Source organism: Myotis yumanensis, unplaced genomic scaffold, assembly GCF_028538775.1.
Source record: "Myotis yumanensis isolate MYYU_CA2020_CCGP unplaced genomic scaffold, mMyoYum1.0.hap1 SCAF_17, whole genome shotgun sequence".
In the NCBI taxonomy this organism is placed as follows: Eukaryota; Metazoa; Chordata; class Mammalia; order Chiroptera; family Vespertilionidae; genus Myotis; species Myotis yumanensis.
The window spans coordinates 26,266,855-26,289,253 of NW_027223768.1; the positions used below are offsets into that span (position 1 = coordinate 26,266,855).

Below are 22,399 nucleotides of genomic sequence, written 5' to 3' on the forward strand. Positions count from 1 at the left end.
GCTATGTACAAAAATCCAGAAGGGAATATAAACATATGAATGTGCTGCTTAACATATTTAGCACGTATGGCTGGAGAATAGTGGGAGTTTACATGGGAGTGTATGGAGAGAAGATCATTTGGGGTCAGAATGTGGTAAGCCTAGAGGGCTATGTTGAGCTGGGATTTCATTCTGGGCAAAGTAGTGAGCCATGAACAAGCTTTGAGGGAGGACTGGTAAAAGGATCAAATTTACATTGTGGACAAATTATTCTGGCAACAGCATGCAAGATAGATTAAGAGTTTGGGAGGTTGGAGACACTGGAATATAAATTAAGCTATTATAATCCCACAGTGGCTGTGAGAATGGAAAATAAGGGATCTGAGAAACATCGAGTGGTATGGTTAATAGGAGAGGCATAGTGGGCTCCAAAACCTAGACGGCTTGGAGAAGAGTGGGTGCCATTCAACAAGGTTGGAAGCATGCAATGGGAAGTAGGTTTAGAGATACAGGAAATAATTATAAGCTTTGTTCTGGACATGTTAAATTTTGTGTGCTAACCTGTCCAGCAGATAGTTGGAACCACAAGTGCTGAGCTCAGGAGAGAAGTTGAGGCCAACACTGTAAATTTAGGAGTCTGCACAGGATTCTTCACTGAAGCCAAGGGTTTGGCTGAAAACTACCAGAAAATTAAGTTTCCTCTTTCTGGGACAGATTCTGTAAAGTCATCTAAGGAAGTCAGAGAATGAGAACTAAGGGAAAATACTGTGTGTTCAAAACTCAGAAAGTAGAGTGATTCAAGGAAAAGGTCAGTCAACAATGCCAAATGCTATAGATGATGAGAAGAGGGGATGAGCTCACTGCATAGGCTGCTGGGTATTTGTCATTGGAAGTTACCGGTAGCTTCTGAGTAGAGTTTCAAAAAATAACCACTGAATCACCAGTTCCAACATGATGAAGGACAGTTGCAATAAGTTTAGGAGGGACGTAAGGAAAAACAGGAAAATATTTATCTGCATTTTCATTAATTACACTTTATAACTTTTTACTTTTTCCCTGGCACCCACGATCATTTAATAATAATAAAAAAAGATTGTTGTTTTAAAACTTCTTATGAAGTGTGATATAAATGTGACTGTGTTTTCTCAAATAGCTTAAATTTTAATCACATAACTCATAATGCTAAAGTCTTTTATTCAGTGGAGTTTTATGACTCTACCAGCAGGCTAGCCTTAGGTTATTTTGCATTTTCCAACCAATAAGAAAAGCTCTTTAATAAAACGAGTCTATTTTCTCGTGCAGGATGAAGCGATCTGGCTCTAATCTTCTAAGAGAAAATGAAGATAATGGCATAAAAATATAATTAGATATCATAAAGTTAAATGAGTTTGTCTATCTCTACAGAGGTTTTCAAGTCCAAAATTAAGTACCAAATGCTGCTATGCTTTCTGCTCCCAATTAGATACAGTCTTCTGGTCGAGTTCTACAAATTGCCAAAACCCTGATGGAAGACGCTGGCAGATACACATGTGTGGCCACCAATGCGGCGGGGGAAGCCCAGCAGCACATTCAACTGCACGTGCACGGTAATGCCATCCCCACGTCCTGACAAAAGTATATTTATTTGCCTTTTTATTTTAAAGCACCGTGGCTCATTTTTATTGAATTACACTGTTAAAAAGAATAAGTGTTTATTTTAGTCTGTATAAAAAATACTTAGGTTTTTGTTTTATTTACATTATTGTAATTATAATTGCTCGTCTTAAGATCTTTAGTTTTCAGGTTGACAAATGGGATATGCCAGAGCTCATAAATAAATACACTAGAACACCCCCCTCCCCCGTGTATGAATTTCGTGCACTGGGCCATTAGTAAATAAATAAATAAATACACTACCCTGTATTAGAAAGTATTTGAATTCTGTCGACAACTTTCCGCAGAAAACTTTTGTTGAAAAGGCAGAAGTTGCAAGGTTGTCCCATAGGATTGTCTGTGATCTTCTTGCCTGTAAGAGGGATTTTGTGAGTCGAAGCTAACCTTGACGCAGGATCTTCTCTCATGGTGACCATGGACCACCTCATGAATATTACAGCTTCACAGTAAACTTGAAAGACTGACCTTGAATGTAAGACTTCAGTCCCTGGAGAGTCATCAGAAAGGGCCAAGAAATACAGACTTGGACTTTCCTGAGTCAGCCAAGGATATTTGTAGAGAGTTATTCAAGATCTCCACCTAAGCAGTATTCATTTTCTCTAATTCTAATTGCTGTTAAATCATTAATTAATTAATTAATTAATTCATATATTCACTCCACATTTACTAAACCATTTAACCTAAAAGAATGCCTTAGCACCTACCTTAATTCCAGGTACATAGTAGGCGGTCAGTAAATACTTAACAAATGGAAGAATAAATAATAAGTTAATAAAAAAATTTAGAACATTGAATTCTTCTAATCTATTTCTGTACATGTTTTCTTTTCTTTAAATTGGCCGGTTAAAAGATTCAAATTATCAGTTCCCTAAATGTTCCCAATAAACCAATTTATTCTCTCCCCAGTTCCCTAAATATGAACACCTAAGTTATGGATGTCATACACACAAACCATGTTCCTTAAGAGGATGATTGTAACCATCTTGGAATTAGCTTACTATGCTTAAGGCTTTGGTGACAGGCTAACCCTACTCTCCCTTAAATGGCCTTGAATTTACCTTGTTCCTCCTAAAGCCTAATATCTGTCCCCAGGGTTCTTTGGCAGCTGTCTCCAGCACCTACTCAGATCTGCACTTCCATCTAAGAGTATGCTAGGGTGGGCTTGCTCTGCTTTCCCCATTTTCCTACCCAGCGGCTCTTTTTTTCCTCCTGGTATAAACTGTTTGTCTTCTCCTTTCCAACATTTCAGTCCTTATCTGGTCTCCATTGGCTAAGAGGAAACAGGGAAGTGGGATAGCTTGTTATGTTGCAATCATCTCGTGCACTTGGGTCCAGCTGACATTGGTTTAAATTCTGTGCTAACTGTGATCTAGGTTACCTTGAGCAAACAAATTTATTTTCTCTGAATATCTGACTTGTGGAGTGCTTTTGAGGATTAGAGGCGTTCGATATAAAATATCTCCCACCTCTACTCTCTCAGGTTATCAAAAAGAAGGATGTTTTTGTTCTCTAGAATGACTTAAAGTACTTAAATGATGGTTCTATCATGAAGAACAGAGTGTATGTCTCCAGAACCAGGAAGAACTAAACTTTATTGTTTGGGAAACCCAAACTTTAATGTTCATAAAAATCGTACATGCTGCATGTTAAAAATACAACTTCCTGGGCCCAGTCCCAGATCTTCTGAAACAGCATCTCTGATACAAGTGGTCTGTGTGCCGTTACTTAGAGAAACATTGGCCCAAACTCTAAAGACTCACCTAGAGTCTTGCCAGTGTAGTCAAGAGTGACTGCAAACCAGAGTGCAGGAAAGAAACCAAGCATCCCATCCAATCCAGAGCAACAACAGAAGAGGAAAAGCAGAATCAATACACAAGTCTATAAACCGAGGGTCTGATTGTGGTAACACTGTGTGTGTTAGCAGGAGATGCACTTGGGGTACACACAGTTACATGGAAAATAATCAGAGAGTAAGGGACCAAGCTTGAAGACATCTGGGTCAATGTGAGAAGAAAGAAACAGAAGGTGAGTCAGGATTTATTTTAAGGATTTATTAAAACAATCTCCTTTATATGAATAAAAGCAAGATACTATACTAGCTGAAAATGTTTCATCTCATACCATCTTGACTTGTCTGGATAACAGTTCATCAGCCTGAATTAATAATAAAGTGAACTTTAAATGTAATACTTATTAGGACCAACCTGGAGGAATAGTTGGCTATGTGAATGTGACAGGAATCTGGAGAGAAAGCTGGAATATCATCTTGACACTCATGACTGCAATGGTGCCTTGAATACAAATGACTCCAAATTTTATCTGTCTTCTTTGTTACTGGTGTTATTAACTTCAGCAAGAATTGGAGATGTTAAAAAAAAAAAAAAGTGTAGGAATTTCTAAGGGATTAGTGGATGACAGATTTCCAAAAGATCTCAGAGTTTAAAATGACAAGTTAATCTGATGTGGGAAACCACATAAGAATAGGGTGGAGAAGGGTTTAAAGACACCACACATTGAAATACTAGATGTATTGATGGCTTTCTTCAATTACTGTAGAGATGATAACTCAGTTTCATAATGAAGTTAATCAATCTTAGAAATCAGTAATAGAAGCTTATAATATGAAAAACAAGAGAGGAATTGATTCTGTTATACTCTTGGCTCTCTGAATGCTTCCAAAGTAATATATCTAATTCTGTTATTATATATTAAAAGGGACACTGAAAAATCTATAAGAAAGCAGATATCCTTTAATTTAGTTCATTCATTAATTTATTCAATCAATTCTATAGTTGCCTTTAAAGTTAAGATTTGTTTTTATCCCAATCTTTATTGTTGGGATAATACCTTCAGCAAATGAGCATCTATGACAATTGTCATCCAAAAGTGTTCAGTCCTAACAAACTCAGCCTCCCAGCTGTTAATATTTTTCTTTCTTATAAAAAATACCAGTGGCCCGGTGCACGAATCCGTACACATTGAAAAGAAATTAATTAGAAGAAATATTTTAATATTGCCATTTGCCCTTTCTCTATAATAGAAGTGTCAACCAAATTCATGGTCGACAATGACAGATGGAAACACACGCGTGCGATTGGCACCAAGGAGAGCTCTCTATGTATCACACATGTGCGAGTCAACTTAGGCTTTTATATATATAGATCATAGATGATTCCATTATTCTCAAGCATGGGAAAAAAGTCTTTCTAAAATGTGAAGTAAGGGTCCATGGTCTCCTGGACTGAAGACCAAGTCATGATCACGAGAAGAGGAGCGTTCTTATGATTCCCTGGATTTTCCAGGGGAGTTCTATGCATCACAAGAGGCAGAGACTCTCAGTAGGTGGTCCTCTTGATTATCAAGGTTTCATAATTCTGGAAGTCCTAATTCTCTAGACCAAGATAAGAAATCATATCTAAACCTCAGGTATTTGCCAAGTGAGACAGATGTTTCCACACACAAACAATAATATGGCTCAAGCATTTATTTCGTCTGCACTTAATTGTTTCCTGGGGAAAAATCAGCCATGATGAAGCACTCAGAAGTATTATGTGGTGGATAAAAGCCTGGGCTTTGAATTGGGTTCATATATTTCCAAGTGATAGCTGTAGAACACTGAGTTTAGATGTTAACTGTTTGAAAGTTCAGTTTCCTCACCTGTAAAATGGGGAGGAAAATGATAATGCCATAATCAGGGAGGTTATTGTGAGGATTAAATGAAAGACAATGTGTGAAAAGCTTAGGCTAGTGTTTGGTTCCTAGTCATCATCTGTAAAAAGTACCTTAACCCCGTTTGAGCCAAACATATATTTGGAGCCTGGCCCTTCTCCCTGCACCAGCATTTTAACAAATATTTCTAAAGTCCTTTACTGTTGGCCAGAAACCGTCTGGGGTCTGTATGAGTTGTCTGCTGAAAACATTAATGGAGCTCCCCTTGATTTAATTTTATTATTTTAAAGTATTTGCTTGGCTAACATCGCCTAACACCCACTTAAAAAAAGGTTTCTCTATCATTTCTGTGTTTTACTTACTAGCTCACTTGTGGCCTAAAGGAGACTTGGGAATATTGTAGGAGGAACACTTTTTTCTTTCTTTCTTCATGGGTAACTTCAGTTCAGGACTCTACTATACTATTTTCTTGGTATAGATGAATTTATTTCTCTGTCATAATCCTGGTGATTAGGGAGGATTAACTCACCCATATTACTTTTACATCAGTTACGTATTAATTCAAATTTAACCAAGATTTGAAAAAGTCAATTCATGACTTTGAGTGGTTGAAGTAATAGGCAGAATCTAGCCTATGATGTGTCCAGAAGAAGGTACTGTGGTTTTGGCATGATGTGGCTTTGGAGGAAGGAAAATAGTGGGGAAAAACCAACAAGTTGCATGGAATTCGACCTCCTGCTTGGAGTATGCAGACATTTTCTCATCTTTAGCATAACATATTGTTACCTTACTAATACGTCTGTCTAGAAAAGTGTTCACTTAAATTCAAATTGCAAGACTATCTCTTTAAATGCTAGAAGGGAATAATTGAAATTACATTTGTTGAGAAGACTATTTTTTTCCATTGAATGGGCTTGGCCCTCTTTTTGGAAATTATTTGACTTTAGATATGTGTTTATTTCTGTGATCTCAAATCTATTTTATTGCTTAAATGTCTTTACTTATGTCTGTACCACACTGTCTCTTTTGTTCATTTCCCTCCAGTTTTATTGAGGCATAATTGACAAATAAAATTGTACATATTTAAAGTGTGATGATTTTATATATGTATACTTTGTAGAATGATGACTACAGTCAGATTAATTAACACATCCTTCACCTTATGTAGTTATGTGTGTGTTGATAACACTTAAGATCTACTCTCTCCCAGTATTATTACCATGCTATACTTTAGAACCCCAGAGTTTATTCATCTTATAAATGAAGGCTTGTACCTTTTGACCAGCATCTCCCCATTTCCCCCATCCCCCAGCTCCTGGTAACCACCATTCTACTCTCTGTTTCCATGAGTTTAACTTTTCCACATATAAGTGACATCATATAGTATTTGTCTTTCTCTGTCTGGCTTATTTCACTTAACATCATGTCCTATAGGTTCATCCATGTTGTTTCAAGTGGTGGGGTTTCCTTCTTTCTCATAGCTGAATAATATTCTTCTGTGTGTGTGGGTGACATCTTTTATCCATTCACTTGTTGATGGACACTTAGGGTATTTCTATATCTTGGCTTTTGTGAATAATGCTGAAATGAACACGGGTACAGATATCTCTTTGGGAGACTGGTTTTATTTTATTTATCATTAAGCACTGGTCTTTTATTCCTAACCTGAGATACTGATTTTATTTCCTTCTTATATATATCCAGAAGTGTGATTGCTGGAACATATGGTAGCAATTTTAATTTTTTGAGGAACTTCCGTACTGTTTTTCATAGTTGCTGTATCGATTTACATCCCAGCAGCAGTGCACAGGGGTTCTCTTCTCTCCACGTCCTCGCCAATTTATATGAGTGAGTTACGTGTCTGGGCTTCTTGCAGAACCACCCAGCCTGGAGGACGCAGGGAAGATGCTGAATGAGAGCGTGGTGGTGAACAACCCTATACAGCTGGAGTGTAAGGCTGCAGGGAATCCCTTGCCTGGTATGTTTACTTGTGGACTCTATACTTATTAACATTTTAAGATTTCTGGGAATAGTTAAATCTGTTTATGAGCATAATATAGTAATTACTAATAAAGAGAGGTTATAGATACATTTCAAGGTAGTATTTTCAAATTTTCATTACTTTAAATGAATAATTAATTGTCTTATTGTCCTTCCTGTGTCCACAAAACACATGCTAATATTTCATATACACTTATTTTGAAAAATTTATTTTTATCTAGTCCATATTGGTTATCTTTTTTTAAAATATATTTTTTATTGATTTCAGAGAGGAAGGAAGAGGGAGAGAGAGATAGCAACATCAATGGTGAGAGAGAATCATTGATTGGCTGCCTCCTGCATGCCCCACAATGGGATCAAGCCCGCAACCTGGGCATGTGCCTTGACCGAAATCAAACCTGGGACCCTTCAGTCCACAGGCTGACGCTCTATCCATTGAGCCAAACCAGCTAGGGCCATATTGGTTATCTTTACACATTAGTCATTTGAGGAGACTATTATTGTTTTTATTCTCATCACTAGTAAGTTATTCCTAGGAGTCAATAATAATACATATTTTGAGGCTAATAGTGGACATATGTTTGGTTTTGATTAGGTGTGAAGAGAGGAATATGTACAACAAAAAGAAATAGAACCAGTTAAAAATTTGCTCCCAAACAATATTGATACATGAGAGACAAAATACATTTTTTTTATAAATTCATTGTCAGGACTCTTATTCTGGCTTGGCTATTCATGTTCTTCTTACGGTTACTTCCTCATAAAAATCTCTCTAAAGCAAAATTTATACAGATTAAACTGAAATGATGAGCACAAGAATAAAGCAGTTGTTACTGTTTTAGTTAAGCTCTAATTTAGTGCAGGTATTGAGCTTTTCAAAGAAACAAATTAAACAGGTGGGCCTCTCCCCTCTTGCCCTTGCAGTTATTACCTGGTACAAAGATAACCGGCCACTCGCAGGTTCCACCAGTGTGGCTTTCTTGAACAGAGGGCAGATCATTGAGATTGAAAGCGCCCAGATCGCGGATGCTGGCATATACAAATGTGTGGCCATCAACTCAGCTGGAGCCACAGAATTATATTACAGTCTTCAAGTCCATGGTGAGTGCTGCTTCCCCTGCATGCACCCTGGGGTAAAGAAACCTTCGAAATGACGAAGTCCTTCTATAAAATCCTAGTGTAAATATTTAACAGAGTGTGTTAGGATCCTCATTATAGAAGAGTACAGTGTTCTAAAACTGATAAACATTTTTATTTCCTGATTCCTATTAAAATGCTTTATTTTCACATGCTGTATCAAACTTAAGTTTGCTTTAGATGAATTGTTGAAATAGTCACCAACCCTCTTATCAGCAATGACAATAGCCCTGATTGTAAACACAGTACTGTCTATGAGAATCTTATTTTTAAACAAATGTTTCCAACTTATTATCTCTAACACTTTGAAGAGGAGTTGGTAGTTAACATACTAGAGTGGATACAGTGGAGGGACATCAACACACATACACACACACACATACATGCATGCACCCATGCGCATACACACAAGAGCCTGAAATCGAGAAATAAAAATCCACTCTGGTATCAAAAGCTGGATTTCCTACACAAAGTAACAAAACCTCATTTTCCTCATCTGTAAGGTGGCGAGACTGATCATTGCCCTATTTACCTCACAGGATAAATGTGATTAGAATCCCAAATAAGAAAAGTGAAAGAACTCTCTGCCCCACCCCCACCCCATATATATATACATATCAAAACCCACCATGTGAAAACACTACTGTGGACATTACATATAATGTTCATTACTTTGAGGTGAAATCTTCTGTGATGTGAACAGAGCTTATTTACTTGCTTATCTCTTTTCAGTGCCCCCATCCATTTCTGGCAGCAGTAACGTGGTGGCGGTGGTGGTTAATAACCTGGTGAGGTTAGAATGTGAAGCCAGAGGCATCCCTGCCCCAAGTCTGACCTGGTTGAAGGATGGGAGCCCTGTCTCTGGCTTCGCTAATGGGATACAGGTACTTACTGTCATTCCTTTGGTGAAATCCATTACCTAATTGTTCAGTACAGGAAGTGCAAGCAGATAAAGCTGTTAAACAGATTTGGAGAGCCCTGACTGGTTTGGCTCAGTGGATAGAGGGTCGGCCTGCGGACTGAAAGGTCCCAGGTTCGATTCCAGTCAAGGGCATGTACCTTGATTGCAGGCACATCCCCAGTGGGGGGTATGCAGGAGGCAGCTGATCGATGTTTCTAACTCTCTATTCCTCTCCCTTCCTCTCTGTAAAAAATCAATAAAATATATTTAAAAAAGAGAGAGATTGCCGAAACCGGTTTGGCTCAGTGGATAGAGCGTCGGCCTGCGGACTGAAAGGTCCCAGGTTCGATTCCGGTCAAGGGCATGTACCTGGGTTGCGGGCACATCCCCAGTGGGAGATGTGCAGGAGGCAGCTGATCGATGTTTCTCTCCCATCGATGTTTCTAACTCTCTCTCTCCCTTCCTCTCTGTAAAAAATCAATAAAATATATATATAAAAAAAAAAAAAGAGAGAGAGAGATTTAGAGAACAAGGATTCGCAAAGGTTAATCCAAAACCGCACACATATACATTCATAACTGCTATGGACACACAATTGGGATTTCTAAACAATTTGTTAAAAGCTCAGTATACTTAGGAGTTCCCTTATAGCACATGTAGTGCTTTCTTTTAGATACTTTCTACCCCCAACCTCCATTCTCTGCCACCTCCATATGAGCTTCCTTCCACAAAGAAATGTTCATCAACACCAATAAACAGGAATTGCCTTGTAGAATTTATACTTAAATGTATGGAAATAATAATGTCTCAGAAAACCATATAGAGTATATTTACTTCTACAAAATTATCAAATAAAAACGTATGACATCATAAAGGCCACATTATAAGAAATGAAATTAGAGTCTGGGAAAAAAACAACTTGTTTTACACGGATTCAAAATTAAAAGTACCAAAACACATATATCTCTTTTAAAGTGTACTTTAATATTATTTTGTTTATCAGAAAACGTAGTTCTCTCACCATTCTGCTTCTTTAGCTTTTCTTAAAATTCCGATGCTTGCAGAATTTGGGATCTTAAGAGATGTAGAGTTAAGGTCAGTATAATAGAGGTACAACTAGATCAATGGGATAAAAGAGCCATGAATGTGACAAATTAATTTATTTGGCTGCTACTTTGCTGTTAATTTTAACTTCTCACTTGTTCTCCCAAATTAAAATTAGGAGGAAGTTGGCTCCTCTTTCCCGCCTCTGTCCCTCCTTCTCCCCCAGTGGCTTTCTCTTCCTCTGTAGTAAGTGTGGGTGAAATTGGACCTTCACTTGGTCCTATAGAGACAGACTTGTTTTCAGTGGTTATTACCACATTGGGTCCTGGCCTTCCAGTCTCCCTCCACAGAGAAGATGGATTAAGTGATGCTCGCACACTTTAAAACAGCCAACTGGGAATCTTTCTAGAGACAGATGTCTATTGATTAACCTCAGAAAATAAGAGAAAGAGTCTGTGTACACCTACTCTTCTCAGGGGGCATGTTGGTTATTTAGCTTTCTTATCTCTGATAGGTTCTGTCTGGGGGGCGCATCCTGGCTTTGACCAGTGCCCAAATCAGTGACACGGGGAGATACACCTGCGTGGCCGTGAATGCTGCTGGGGAGAAGCAAAGGGACATAGACCTCCGAGTATATGGTGAGACATTTTAACACTGATTTCTGCTCTGATATGGCTGTGTTTCGTCCTAAGACCATTGAGGAAAGGAAAGGGAAGTTTTTGACAATAAAGAACTATGGGCAATAGAAATGACATAATAGGATTAATTCAAATCAAATGCTCCCTTTCTACCTTATATTTATCTTTAACTAACTATCCCTTTTGAAAGGTCTGAGAAATTAAAGTGCGTACATTAATCATGTAAGGTGTGGGTTTTATGGAAGACCACGCGAGGAGCATGACTACGGAGAACAGTTTTATAATTGGAAAGATACAGTCTCCTCACTAAAGCAATCATTTGTTCAAGAAGCTCCTTTGATCCATTCTACTCAAAGCCTTGGCTTTGCTACCTTTTAATTATACTTACAATCAGCATATACTTGCAATCAGCACTTGGTAGTCAATATTCTGTCTGTGAACTGAAGGCTATTTGAGATGCAAAAGTTAAACTAATCATAAACTTAGACACAATTTAAGTTTTGGGTGTGTTTTTTCCCCTCTCTGTGCATTGGCTGTAAGGTACAAAAGGGAAAGTCTGAAGCTAACAGCCCCCAGAACAAAGTTGGGGCCCCCTTGGCCTCCATCCCTAGATTACCCTGGTCATTCCACATGTTAGCATACCTTTGCATTTAGAACTTTGTCAGGCTTTTTTTTCGGGGCCTTATTATATTTCTTGGTTCATGGAAAAATGAATTTGTTTCTTCTGTAGCTCCTCAAAGAATATCTATTTCATGCAGGCCTTCTACATCACACCTCACTTCCCAATAATTCACTCCTGTTCAAATATATTACTTATTTTTCAAATAAGTTATAATTTTTTAATAAAAAGGCCACTTGTTGCAACCTTGATACCATGCATGCCTCATTAAGCTGAGAACTCCCCATTTGCATCAGTGGACGACTAAAGGGCTCTCTATGCATCTTTCCTGTTTCTTCTGCAGTTGACATGGGTCTATGTCCGTGGTCGGCAAACCGCAGCTCGCGAGCCACATGCGGCTCTTTGGCCCCTTGAGTGTGGGTCGTCCACAAAATACCGCCACACTCAAGGGGCCAAAGAGCTGCATGTGACTCATGAATGCAGTTTGCCGAGCCGCAAGTTTGCCGACCACTGGATGTGAAACCTCCAGCTTTGCTGGTGCTCTCTGTCTGAGGGAGCAGATGGGCCTGAAATACTCATCCCCACACACTCCAACTCCTTCCCTTCAAGGGCCTCTTTTGTGCTTTATGGAGAACTGGGATGTGCCAACCTCAAATATCCTTAGAGAATGGTTCATCAGTTAGTCAAAGCATGTGGCACAATAGCTCCTTGGGTCATCAGCAAGCAGGCAGAGGGGTGACATTAGTATTTACTGGGTGTTAGTGAGCAATGAAAATTGGGATTGGCTCCTTCCATTTCTACAATGGTTAGTGTCAGAGTGGACCTGGGAGGTGATCGGGAGTTGAAGTTTTCCAGGACTTCCAAAGATGTGCATCACTATTCTTTGTCATTGGCTAAGATGCTTCCACACCATCCTTTGAGTCTGAAAACCCGGATCTTTCCTTTGTTGTAAGATTCAAATTTCCAGCTAAAATGAGCATATATTTGAGAATGCATATATGTGTTTAGCATTTGAAATATATATGCGTGGCAAACTACTGTAAAAATTAAAATGGGTTTTCAGTCTGAAATTAGTTTCCAAACTGTGTTCTACTATTAGTATTATTTCCGTACATTGTATTCCTATCTTTGTAACAGTAATATTGGCAAACTTGTGTCTAATTAGAGCCTAAAGAATGTGTATCCCCAAAGGTAAATTCCTTTCAGATAGACTTTGTAGAGTGTGGGGCTGGTAGGAGGAGTAGACGGTGAGTAAAGTACCTTTCCCTACAGTTAAAAGAGTAGGTCATTAACATTTTTTCTGCTGGTATAAATTCACAGTATGTCCTACCATATTCTGACAAGAGGATTGAGTTTTTAAATGAACTGGATTCCTGTAGTATCTTTTCTTTAAACTTAAGCTCAGAGAACTTTGTTAGAGATCACACATTCCCCAGCGCCTCAACAAATATAACCCTATGGCAGTTCTAATTTTGGTAATTAGATTTAACTAGTATAATGCGTAGGATGAGAAACAGACATAACACACCCCTTCCTAAGCAACAAAACCACAAAGCAAATTAGGGATAACATCTAAGAAAGCTGAGAATCTGAAGGTAGAAGCTTTTCTCTTCTCAGACTAAACAAAAAGTTGAAAATGAAAGACAGGACAAATAGATGTGTTTCAGTAATATATATCCTTGGCTGTAATTAGATTTGCTTTATGTTCCTTAAGAAACAAATACTCTACTTTTTCATTTTTCCTCTCAATTTAAAAAATCTGGTATCCTTTTGAACTTGATTTAACTCACTTAGCTGCAAAGAAAAGTAACTGAAAGAAAAATATTTGAAAATAAATTAGCATTCTGCTTTCTTGAATTATTTCTGACTTTTACACCTACACGGAGCCATCCAGAATTCATGCTCTTTAAAACAAACAAACAAAAAAGAATTCATTCTCTTTTGTTGCCCTGGCCGGTTTGCTCAGTGATTAGAGCCTTGTCCTGTGGACCAAAAAGGGTCATGGGTTTGATTCCTGGTCAAGAGCACGTATCTCCATTGGTCTCCATTGATCCCCGGCCCCGGTCAGAGGCGTGTGTGGGAGGCAACAAATTGTTGTGTCTCTCTCTCATTGATGTTTCTCTCTCTCTCCCTTTCTCCCTTCCTCTTTCTCCTCCTCCTCCCTCCCCTTCACTCTCTTAAAAAAAAAAAGTCAGGACAAAAATCGTGCACCTATGGATGAGGACAGTGGGTGGGGAGTGAGGGCGGAGGGTGGGGTGGGACCCGGAAGGAGGGGAGTTATGGGGGGAAAAAAGAGGAACAAATGTAATAATCTGAACAATAAAGATTTAATTAAAAAAAAAAGTCAGTGGAAAAAATATCCTTGGGTGAGGATTTAAAAAAAAAAAGAATTCATGCTCTTTTGTAAATTCTACAAATAATCTAAGATAAATATAATTTCATACAGTTATGGCACTTTTTATCCACTGAGATCAGACTACTCGAAATTATTTCCAAGCTTTAAAATCAACTATTCTATTTAGGGCTTTCTGTGCTGAGAATTATGAGTGTATCTGTTTTCATGATACTTTAGGAAATGGCACTAATTGTGCTGATTTTGCCAACATTATAGTAGTTTTCATCTGAAACCGGACCAGCTGTGCATCTTTTATCTGTGTCCCATGCTGAAAACAATCCCCCTGTTATGTGTTCCCCCTGGATGACTTTAAGCTCATCGAGAGCCAGATGTCTGTGTGTGCCATTAAATTCAGCAGAAGGGGCATCACCTCTACACAAATGCTCCCCTGGTCTGTTCCAGTCATTGCACATGGCATGTCTTCCTTCAGCATCACTTCCTCTGGCTTTTGGCACCTGCCCTGCATCCAGAAACAGCACAAGAAAGTGCTCTGAGTCCATTTCACATGCCTTTCCCTCTGCGGTAGGCAGGGTAGCAGAGAAACCTCCTGGCTATAAGAACACACTGCCACAGTGAAAGTTGATTACATTGTCATTTTGCCACATGCTGCAGTGAGAAGCCCGAAACAATGGCTAGTGGACTATGACATTCTTCAGCACAAAGGTTTTATGTCTGCCGAAGCATTTGGAAAGTTTTTTTTAAAGAGTCATTTCAATGAAACATGTCCTTTCCTGTAAGACAACACAAAACAAAAACGAGAAATCTGACAAATTTCCCCACATCCTAAATAGTTATGGGATTTCATGAGAAACGGCCGAGGAAATTCTCCTCTGTGAATTTTGAAGTGTCCCTTTTATAGCAACAGGCTTGATTTCATCATTCGTTTGTGTATTTGAGTTATTATAAATACAGGCCTGAAGGAGTCCTTGGAGAGGTTATGGAGCCCACCCTCCCATTCTTGGCAGGGCTGTACCTCAACCATCGAAGACAAATGACTGTTTACTTTATTTTTTAATACATCCAAAGGAAGGAGATTCCTTAAACTTCTCCAACAACACATTTGAGCATCTGACAAGCCTTCGAGCCAGGGAATTCAAATCTTAATCTCATTAACATTTCACATCATTTCCTCTTTTTATGTAATCGTGAGTGTGCTGTGCAGCTGGTCACTGATTTAGTTCGTTCCTTATTGTGCCATTTATCCCACATGGTTTTTATTTCATAGAAAGTTGACAAGGTACCATGGAAAACCACAGAGTGCTCTGAACTGCAAGCCTGAAGACTCCTGGCTCTGCCACCAGTTAGTGAGGTTATTTCAGATAAGCTGTTACCTGTCACCCACTTCGTTTTGCACAGGGTGACTCGGTAGGACTGGAGTATCCCTTTCCCTTTATACCTCTGTGTTTTTATTTTGCCTCTGTTACAATGAAATTTATTTTCTTTTGCAACAAAACATAAGTATCAAAAATTCATTTGCTGTAATCCATTATTTCCAAAATATATCATGAATGATTTATTCCTTTGAAAATCTTAAATAGTAATATGGCATTCAAGAAGTTTCTTAAATGGCCACTTGGTGAAAACTTCCCGTTCTAAAACTTTTTTTTAAAGAGAAAAGATGGTGGGAACAATTTTTGTTCAACAGCAGCACATTCATCGGTGATTTTTTAACACTTTTGATTCTAAACTAAATGACGCAAAGAGGGTATGTTAGAATGATCGTGATCCTACATCTTAAAAGAAACAGTGGAGTTATCCAGTATATATATCCTGATGATTAATAATGACAGGCAGTGGGCTGGCCTGCTCGATCCTGAGGGAAACCCCATCTCTCACTTAGTTCCGCCAAATATCATGGGAGAAGAACAGAACGTCTCCATCCTCATCGGCCAGGCTGTGGAGCTGCTATGCCAAAGCGATGCTATCCCTACGCCCACTCTGACTTGGTTAAAAGACGGCCGCCCTTTGCTGAAGAAGCCAGGCCTCAGGATCTCTGAAAATGGAAGTGTGTTAAAGGTAAGGCTGTCGATTCATTTATTTCTTCTTACATTGCTCGTAAGCTCATGGCTTCGGTATGACCCCTATTAAATTTGCCTGTCTTTACAAATGTTCTGTCCATTTCATATTATAAAATTCTACGAACCCTTTCATCAAGAGGGTTTGTAATATTTTTTAACATTTGGGGCTTGAGTTTTAAATATTTAATTTTTCTATCCATATTTGTAGCCAGAAGCCATCCAGAAATGTTTCTGGGAAACTGTTATGAGAAGAATATTGCTAGGATGCCTCATCTGCAGTCATTCAACCAATCAGCATATACCCATTCATTCAACCAATCAGCATATACCCATTCATTCAACCAATCAGCATATACCCATTCTAGGAGCTCTGGGTAGGGACACCAAAAAGTGTAAGATGCATTTCCTGCCCCCAGTGTCTTCTAATTTCACATAAATTTAGGAAAAACTTTCCGACCGTTCAGTCAAAAATGCAGTGAGTGCTGTAAGTCTAAGTTAATGACCAAGTGGATACATTTTGGGAGGGTAGCACAAGGTAAGGCTGTGCTTGCCTAGAATCTTCTTGGAAGGCTATTTGCATTTTCATGGGGCGAAAGCCCTGATTAAGAAAGCAGGTGAGCTACTGTGGCTAAAACAGAGAATTTAACAGAGCGAATATTTGGAAATAATTCTGACATGGTTGACTTGAGTAAAATAAGAGCTAAGATTTAAAGCCAGCCTGAGGAATTAGAATTCAGGAAAGTTTAAAAAATCTTCCCAAAATAATCCTATTGAGACATTGAAAGAATGGCCGAGTAATCTGCCCACGGTTACTAAATGGCCGAAATGAGTTGTGAACACAGGAGCATAGCTTTGACATCCATGCTGCGACCCACTCAACCTTCCAGCCTCTTGGTCAAGGAAGGTTATTACTGGCAAGTAAAGAGAGTCTTGAGAAATGGATGATGGGAATGTCAGCACAGAGGAAGCAGAGAAGCTTACACAGTAGAGCGGAAACGTGGGACGAAGTGGGAGGGAGTGTGAAGGTGTATGTTGGAGGCAAGAGGGTAGAGACCTTGCGAATTATGATCCTGAAATAATGGAACTATTGAGGAAGGAAAGGCCAGAATCAGAGTTTGGGAACTTGGATGAGTCAATGAGCTATACAGGAAAAACAAAACAAAACACCCCCTGTTCAGAGGCAGAGCCCAGAGTTCTAGAAGGCAGCTGGTAGAATGCGCAAACCTTAACTCTCACTGAATGATAGAAGGAAACAATTACATGGATACAGGCCCCAGCACTGGTAGGGGAGAGTGATGTGTGCTTAGAACTGTCAGCAGTTTTCACTGAGCATAGCAGTTTATTTCTTCAGAGCACAGATCCCAAGGGGTTGGGAAGCCGGGAGAGAGAGATGCTGGATGGCGAAGCAACCCTGACATTCATTGAATCCCCACTTTGGAGGTTAGGTAGGCACCCTAGTGGGGGCAGGTCCCACTGAGGGGCATAGAGAGAAGACCTCCTGGAAATGCAAGCTTGTAGTGGACCCCCACTGTACTAAATGCTTTCAAAGACAACTTTAACTCCAATGATTCAACTCTTTTGAATGATTTAGCAGTTGACTGTGAAGTTACTTGGCAATCAGTGTCATACTGTTTGTTACAATCTCTTGTATTACCTTCTGTTATTAGTTATACTTCATTACTAAGTTCGTTTTTATGTTTGAATACTTTATATTCTCAACCAGATTGCAAACTCAAGTCAGAAAACATATGTTACACTATACTTGTTTGTATTTCTACCTGCAGTACCTGGTACAAGGTTCTAAGTAGCTGCTGAATGTTCAGTGAATGGATGATGAATGAATATCAATGCATGCTGCAGATAAATACATGGAAAATGTTTACTGATATTCAATTACCTACCAGGCACCAACCTGAGTACCAGGAGATCAGACTAACTGAATATAACATTTGGCTTGAAGAAGTTTACAAGCCCTTATGGGAGAAGAGACATAATAAATCCATACAAAGGGTATTATTTTACTGAACAAAATCCTGGATTTAGAAAGATTATACACTTTAAAGCTTTAAATAACGAATTCAGAAATTGTTATTTTTTTTGATATTTTACTTGAATTATAGTTAAAGGGCCTTTCTAGACCTTCAATGACTAATATTAGTGAAATTAAAATAAGGTTTGACATAGACAAAAATTATTGAATCTTGATAAGTGTTGGATGTGGGTAATGGTTGTATGACCATAATACAAATAAAAAATAAGAATTCACAAATAACAGAAAAGCCCCATTACTTACAAAATAGAAACTGGTTTTATAGCCTGATTTTGTTTTCAGATTGAAGATGCTCAGGTTCAAGACACTGGACGTTACACTTGTGAGGCAACAAATGTTGCTGGGAAGACTGAGAAAAATTATAATGTCAACATTTGGGGTAAGTGTGATCCGTTGCTGAAAAGAAAAAGATGTAGTATGTGGTTTAACCTTTTATACTGTGTGTCAACTCTTAAAATGACATGCACATAACATAATACATAGATGGACAGGAATCAATATGTTTAGATGATGCTAACTTGCCCTGAGTATCAGCTCATATAATTTACTCAGGAGCAACTCTAGATAGACTCCTTGAACCTGAATCCATTAATCACTGTAACTTTAATGCTCAATGGTTCTCCTTTTCTGTCTGAGTCATATACGTTTTAGCTTCTACAACCAGCATCTTCTAATGATTGAGTGTTCTCTATGAATGAAGAGTGGGTTGGTCAATTGAAAATAAGTCAAAAGGCCAGATTATGTTTATGAATTATGTGAGTGTGAGAGACAGAGAGCACACGTACTTGTGGGTGGGAAATGGGCTTACTGTGCTAACCAGTGTGACTAGCTTTCCTTGCTTGAAATTTTATTATGCTCCTAATTAAGGTAATTCATAAAAGTAATCACAACATTGACATTGGCAGTGATTGTCTGCTAATCTTTAAAAACTGCTCCTGTTCCCAGTGTATTAATAATTTATGTTAAATATTTCTTTAAATTATGTATTGCATATTAAGCTCTCTTCATTTTGATTGTATCTGTCGATTAATTAATTGGGGGAAATTAAGTGAAAGAGCTCTAAGGATGGAGTAGTTGTCAGAGAGTAGCCTAAATTTATAAATGTATAGGAGAATGTTCTAGATGGTGACAAGGCCTTGGATGGAGAAAGGAATGAGTAGACCAATGAGCAGGCCAGGGAGTTAAGTTCATACAGAAGAATGGCAGGGCGTCATGTGAAGAGGAGGGATAAAAACAGACAAGTGAACTGGTGGCAGGAGCCTCAAGAGAACAGAGCTTTCATGGGGAGGGGACGAGGGGCTTTGAACAATGACTGGAAGCTGCTTCGGGAGGTGAGGAGGATTCTCCCACTCCTCCCCTTCCAGGAGCTTGGAGAACAAGCATCTGCCGCCTGATGATACTGCGACCAGAGAAGTGGCTCAGGAGAGAGTCCGGCTCAGCCTCGGAGACAGGCGTGGGTAGTCAGGATTCCCTTTGGAAGTTCCAAGGAGAAGCTGAGGCCAGTGTGGGAGGCAGGCTATGCAGATAACAGTTGAGTACAGATATCAGGCCTGTTTCTTAGATCCAATTCCTTATCTCCATTCTTGACTGTGTACTATACGCCTCTTGCTTTCCGATTCTGTTCAGCCTCTGCGATATTAAAGCTGGCTAGGTAAGAATGACCGGGTTAAGTTTATACTTGGTAAGTGACTTAGCATTTTGATGCAAGATAGCTAAATATCTATAACAAATTCACTTCTTTGTATGCCTCTCTCAATATTTTGATAATTAAGTTTCTGCCGGTGAAATTGGGAAGTCTGCTCTCGGTATGTAGTGGATGTCTTCCAGTAGATGTTTAATGTGGTGTTGATATGTCAACCTCAAGTGCGAATTATTTTCTGTGTCATTTGAATGCTAGCCTTTTTTAAAAAAAAAAACATGTAAAGTATTAGGGAAATTTTAAAATTAAATGAGTGTGAAAATAGTATTTTGTATTTCTTTCTCTTTTTTTTAACCTTTCAGTACCACCAAATATTTATGGCTCTAATGAACTTGCTCAACTTACAGTCATTGAAGGGAATCTCATCAGTCTGTTATGTGAGTCAAGTGGTATTCCACCCCCACATCTCATTTGGCAGAAGAAAGGTCAGTTTTCATCCTGTGACATTTATAAAATTAAATATAATATTAGATGGATTTACATTTTATCTGACAAATATGTTAATTTATTAACAAACTTTCTGATGATTTGCATACTAAAATACTAGGCAGCATAATTAAATATTCAGTGTGCAGCCTAGCTGGTTTGGCTCAGTGAATGAAGCGTCAGCCTGCGGACTGAAGGGTCCCAGGTTCGATTCCAATCAAGGGCACATGCCTCGTTGTGGGCTCGATCCCCAGTAGGGGGCATGCAGGAAGCGGCCAATCACTGATTCTCTCTCATCACTGATGTTTCTATCTCTCTCTCCCTCCCTCTTTCTCTCTGAAATCAATAAAAATATATTTTTTTAAAACTCAATGTGCAATGTGGCGCTTTTGCACTATCCAGCTAAAAATATTCAATTTTGAGACTAAATGCCACCCCCCCCCCAGGAAAAAATTTGCATTGTTCTTTAATGAAATGCACTACAGAGTATCTGCAGTGGTCAAGAAACCACCATTTAAAGAACTACTATTTTTCCTTAAAATAGGATTAAAATTATTTTCTAAAGCAAACATTTCTGCTGTCTTTGTGACAGTTTTGTAATGTGCGTTAAGATTAAATTCTGCAGTTGGACAGATTTTCAATTTATTTCATTGACAAATATTTGGGTCTGTAAAGTATTTGGCAGATCATCTAAATGTTTAGCTGATTTAAAAAATCATTTTTGTTTTCCTGCTTTAAGATTTTATTTTGTTTGTTTTTCTAAATATGTTTTCTTTGAAATGCAATAGTGGTTGAAATTTTACCAAAATTTTGCAGATTTTCTTGGTAAACATTTCCTCCTCCTTCTCCTTTCCCCCTTTCCCCCCCTCCTTCTGTTCATGCCCCTCCTAATTCTTTTCCTTATCCTCCTCCTCCTCTTATGTGTAGGATTACTCTTCAGTGTCATCTGCCTTTTAGGTGCTTGAACTGGAAGTAGAAAAAATTAAGTACATATACTTAACCGAAAATGTAAGCACAAAACTTTGTATTGTGGCTTCGTGTTCTGTCATCTGGTTTCCTTTGTAGGCTCCCTGGTGCTGGCTGACTCCACAGAGCGGGTCAGAACTTTATCTGGAGGCAGACAGTTACAGATCTCAGTGGCTGAAAAATCTGATGCAGGGCTCTATACCTGTGTGGCATCAAACATTGCTGGAACTGCACGGAAAGACTATAATCTGCAAGTTTATAGTAAGTGATTGATTAGACACACACACACACACACACACACACACACACCTCATTTAAAAACAGTGAATTCCAGCTCTCAGTATAACATGCCGCCTCTGTTAGTCTTCGATCTTTCTTTAGCAGTTAATCTTCTGACATCAAAATGAATTTAAAATCAACAAACAATAAGAGTTGGTGAAGATATGGAGAAAAGAGAACTCTCATTTACTTTTGGTGGGAATGTAGATTGATGCAGCCACTGTGGAAAACAGTATGGAGGTTCCTCAAAAAATTAAAAATGGAACTGCCTCAGGACTCAACAGTTCAACTCAGCATATATCCAAATAAACCCAAAACACGAATTTAAAAGAATATATGCATCCCTATGTTCATTGCAATGTTTTCTACAATAGCCAAGATATGGAAACAACCCAGGTACCCATCAATAGACTAGTGGACCAAGAAGATGTGGTACATGTATACAATGGAATATTAGTTGGCCGTAAAAAAGAATAAAATCTTACCATTTGCAACACCATGGATGGATCTAGAGGATATTATGCTACGTGAAATAGTCAGATACATATTAGGGGGAACACTTTGCAAAGTATATGATTATCTATTCTCTGGAAACTAATACAAAATAGTATTGAATGGTAACTGTAATTGAAAAATAAAACAAAACAATAAAGAAAGATTAGAGGTTGCCATGGCTTTGGGGGGAGAGGGGGTGAATAAGAAGAGCTCAGAAGATTTTTAGGGCAGTGAAATATCCTGAATAATGTTATAATGGTGAATATATGTCATTATGTATTTGTCAAAATCCATAGAATCTACAACACTAAGAGTGAATTATAGTATAAACTATAGACCTTAAGAAATCATGGTGTATTAATGTATATTCATCAATTTAAACAAATGTTCCACGATATTGATATTTCGGGAAGCTATGCTTGTGTGGGGA

The 22,399-nt window shown here is 38.5% G+C and overlaps 1 protein-coding gene across 1 annotated transcript in view; it reads left to right on the forward strand.

The window, feature by feature from the left end:
- LOC138995373 (hemicentin-1-like) overlaps positions 1-22,399 on the forward strand; it is an 86,664-nt gene that overhangs the window by 49,319 nt on the left and 14,946 nt on the right. Inside the window, exons 23-31 of the mRNA XM_070395738.1 lie at positions 1,442-1,565; positions 7,178-7,279; positions 8,227-8,403; positions 9,172-9,323; positions 10,899-11,022; positions 15,877-16,052; positions 18,387-18,483; positions 20,106-20,228; positions 21,295-21,456. Of these exons, the coding sequence (XP_070251839.1) occupies positions 1,442-1,565; positions 7,178-7,279; positions 8,227-8,403; positions 9,172-9,323; positions 10,899-11,022; positions 15,877-16,052; positions 18,387-18,483; positions 20,106-20,228; positions 21,295-21,456 (1,237 nt within the window). The remainder of the gene's footprint in view (positions 1-1,441; positions 1,566-7,177; positions 7,280-8,226; positions 8,404-9,171; positions 9,324-10,898; positions 11,023-15,876; positions 16,053-18,386; positions 18,484-20,105; positions 20,229-21,294; positions 21,457-22,399) is intronic.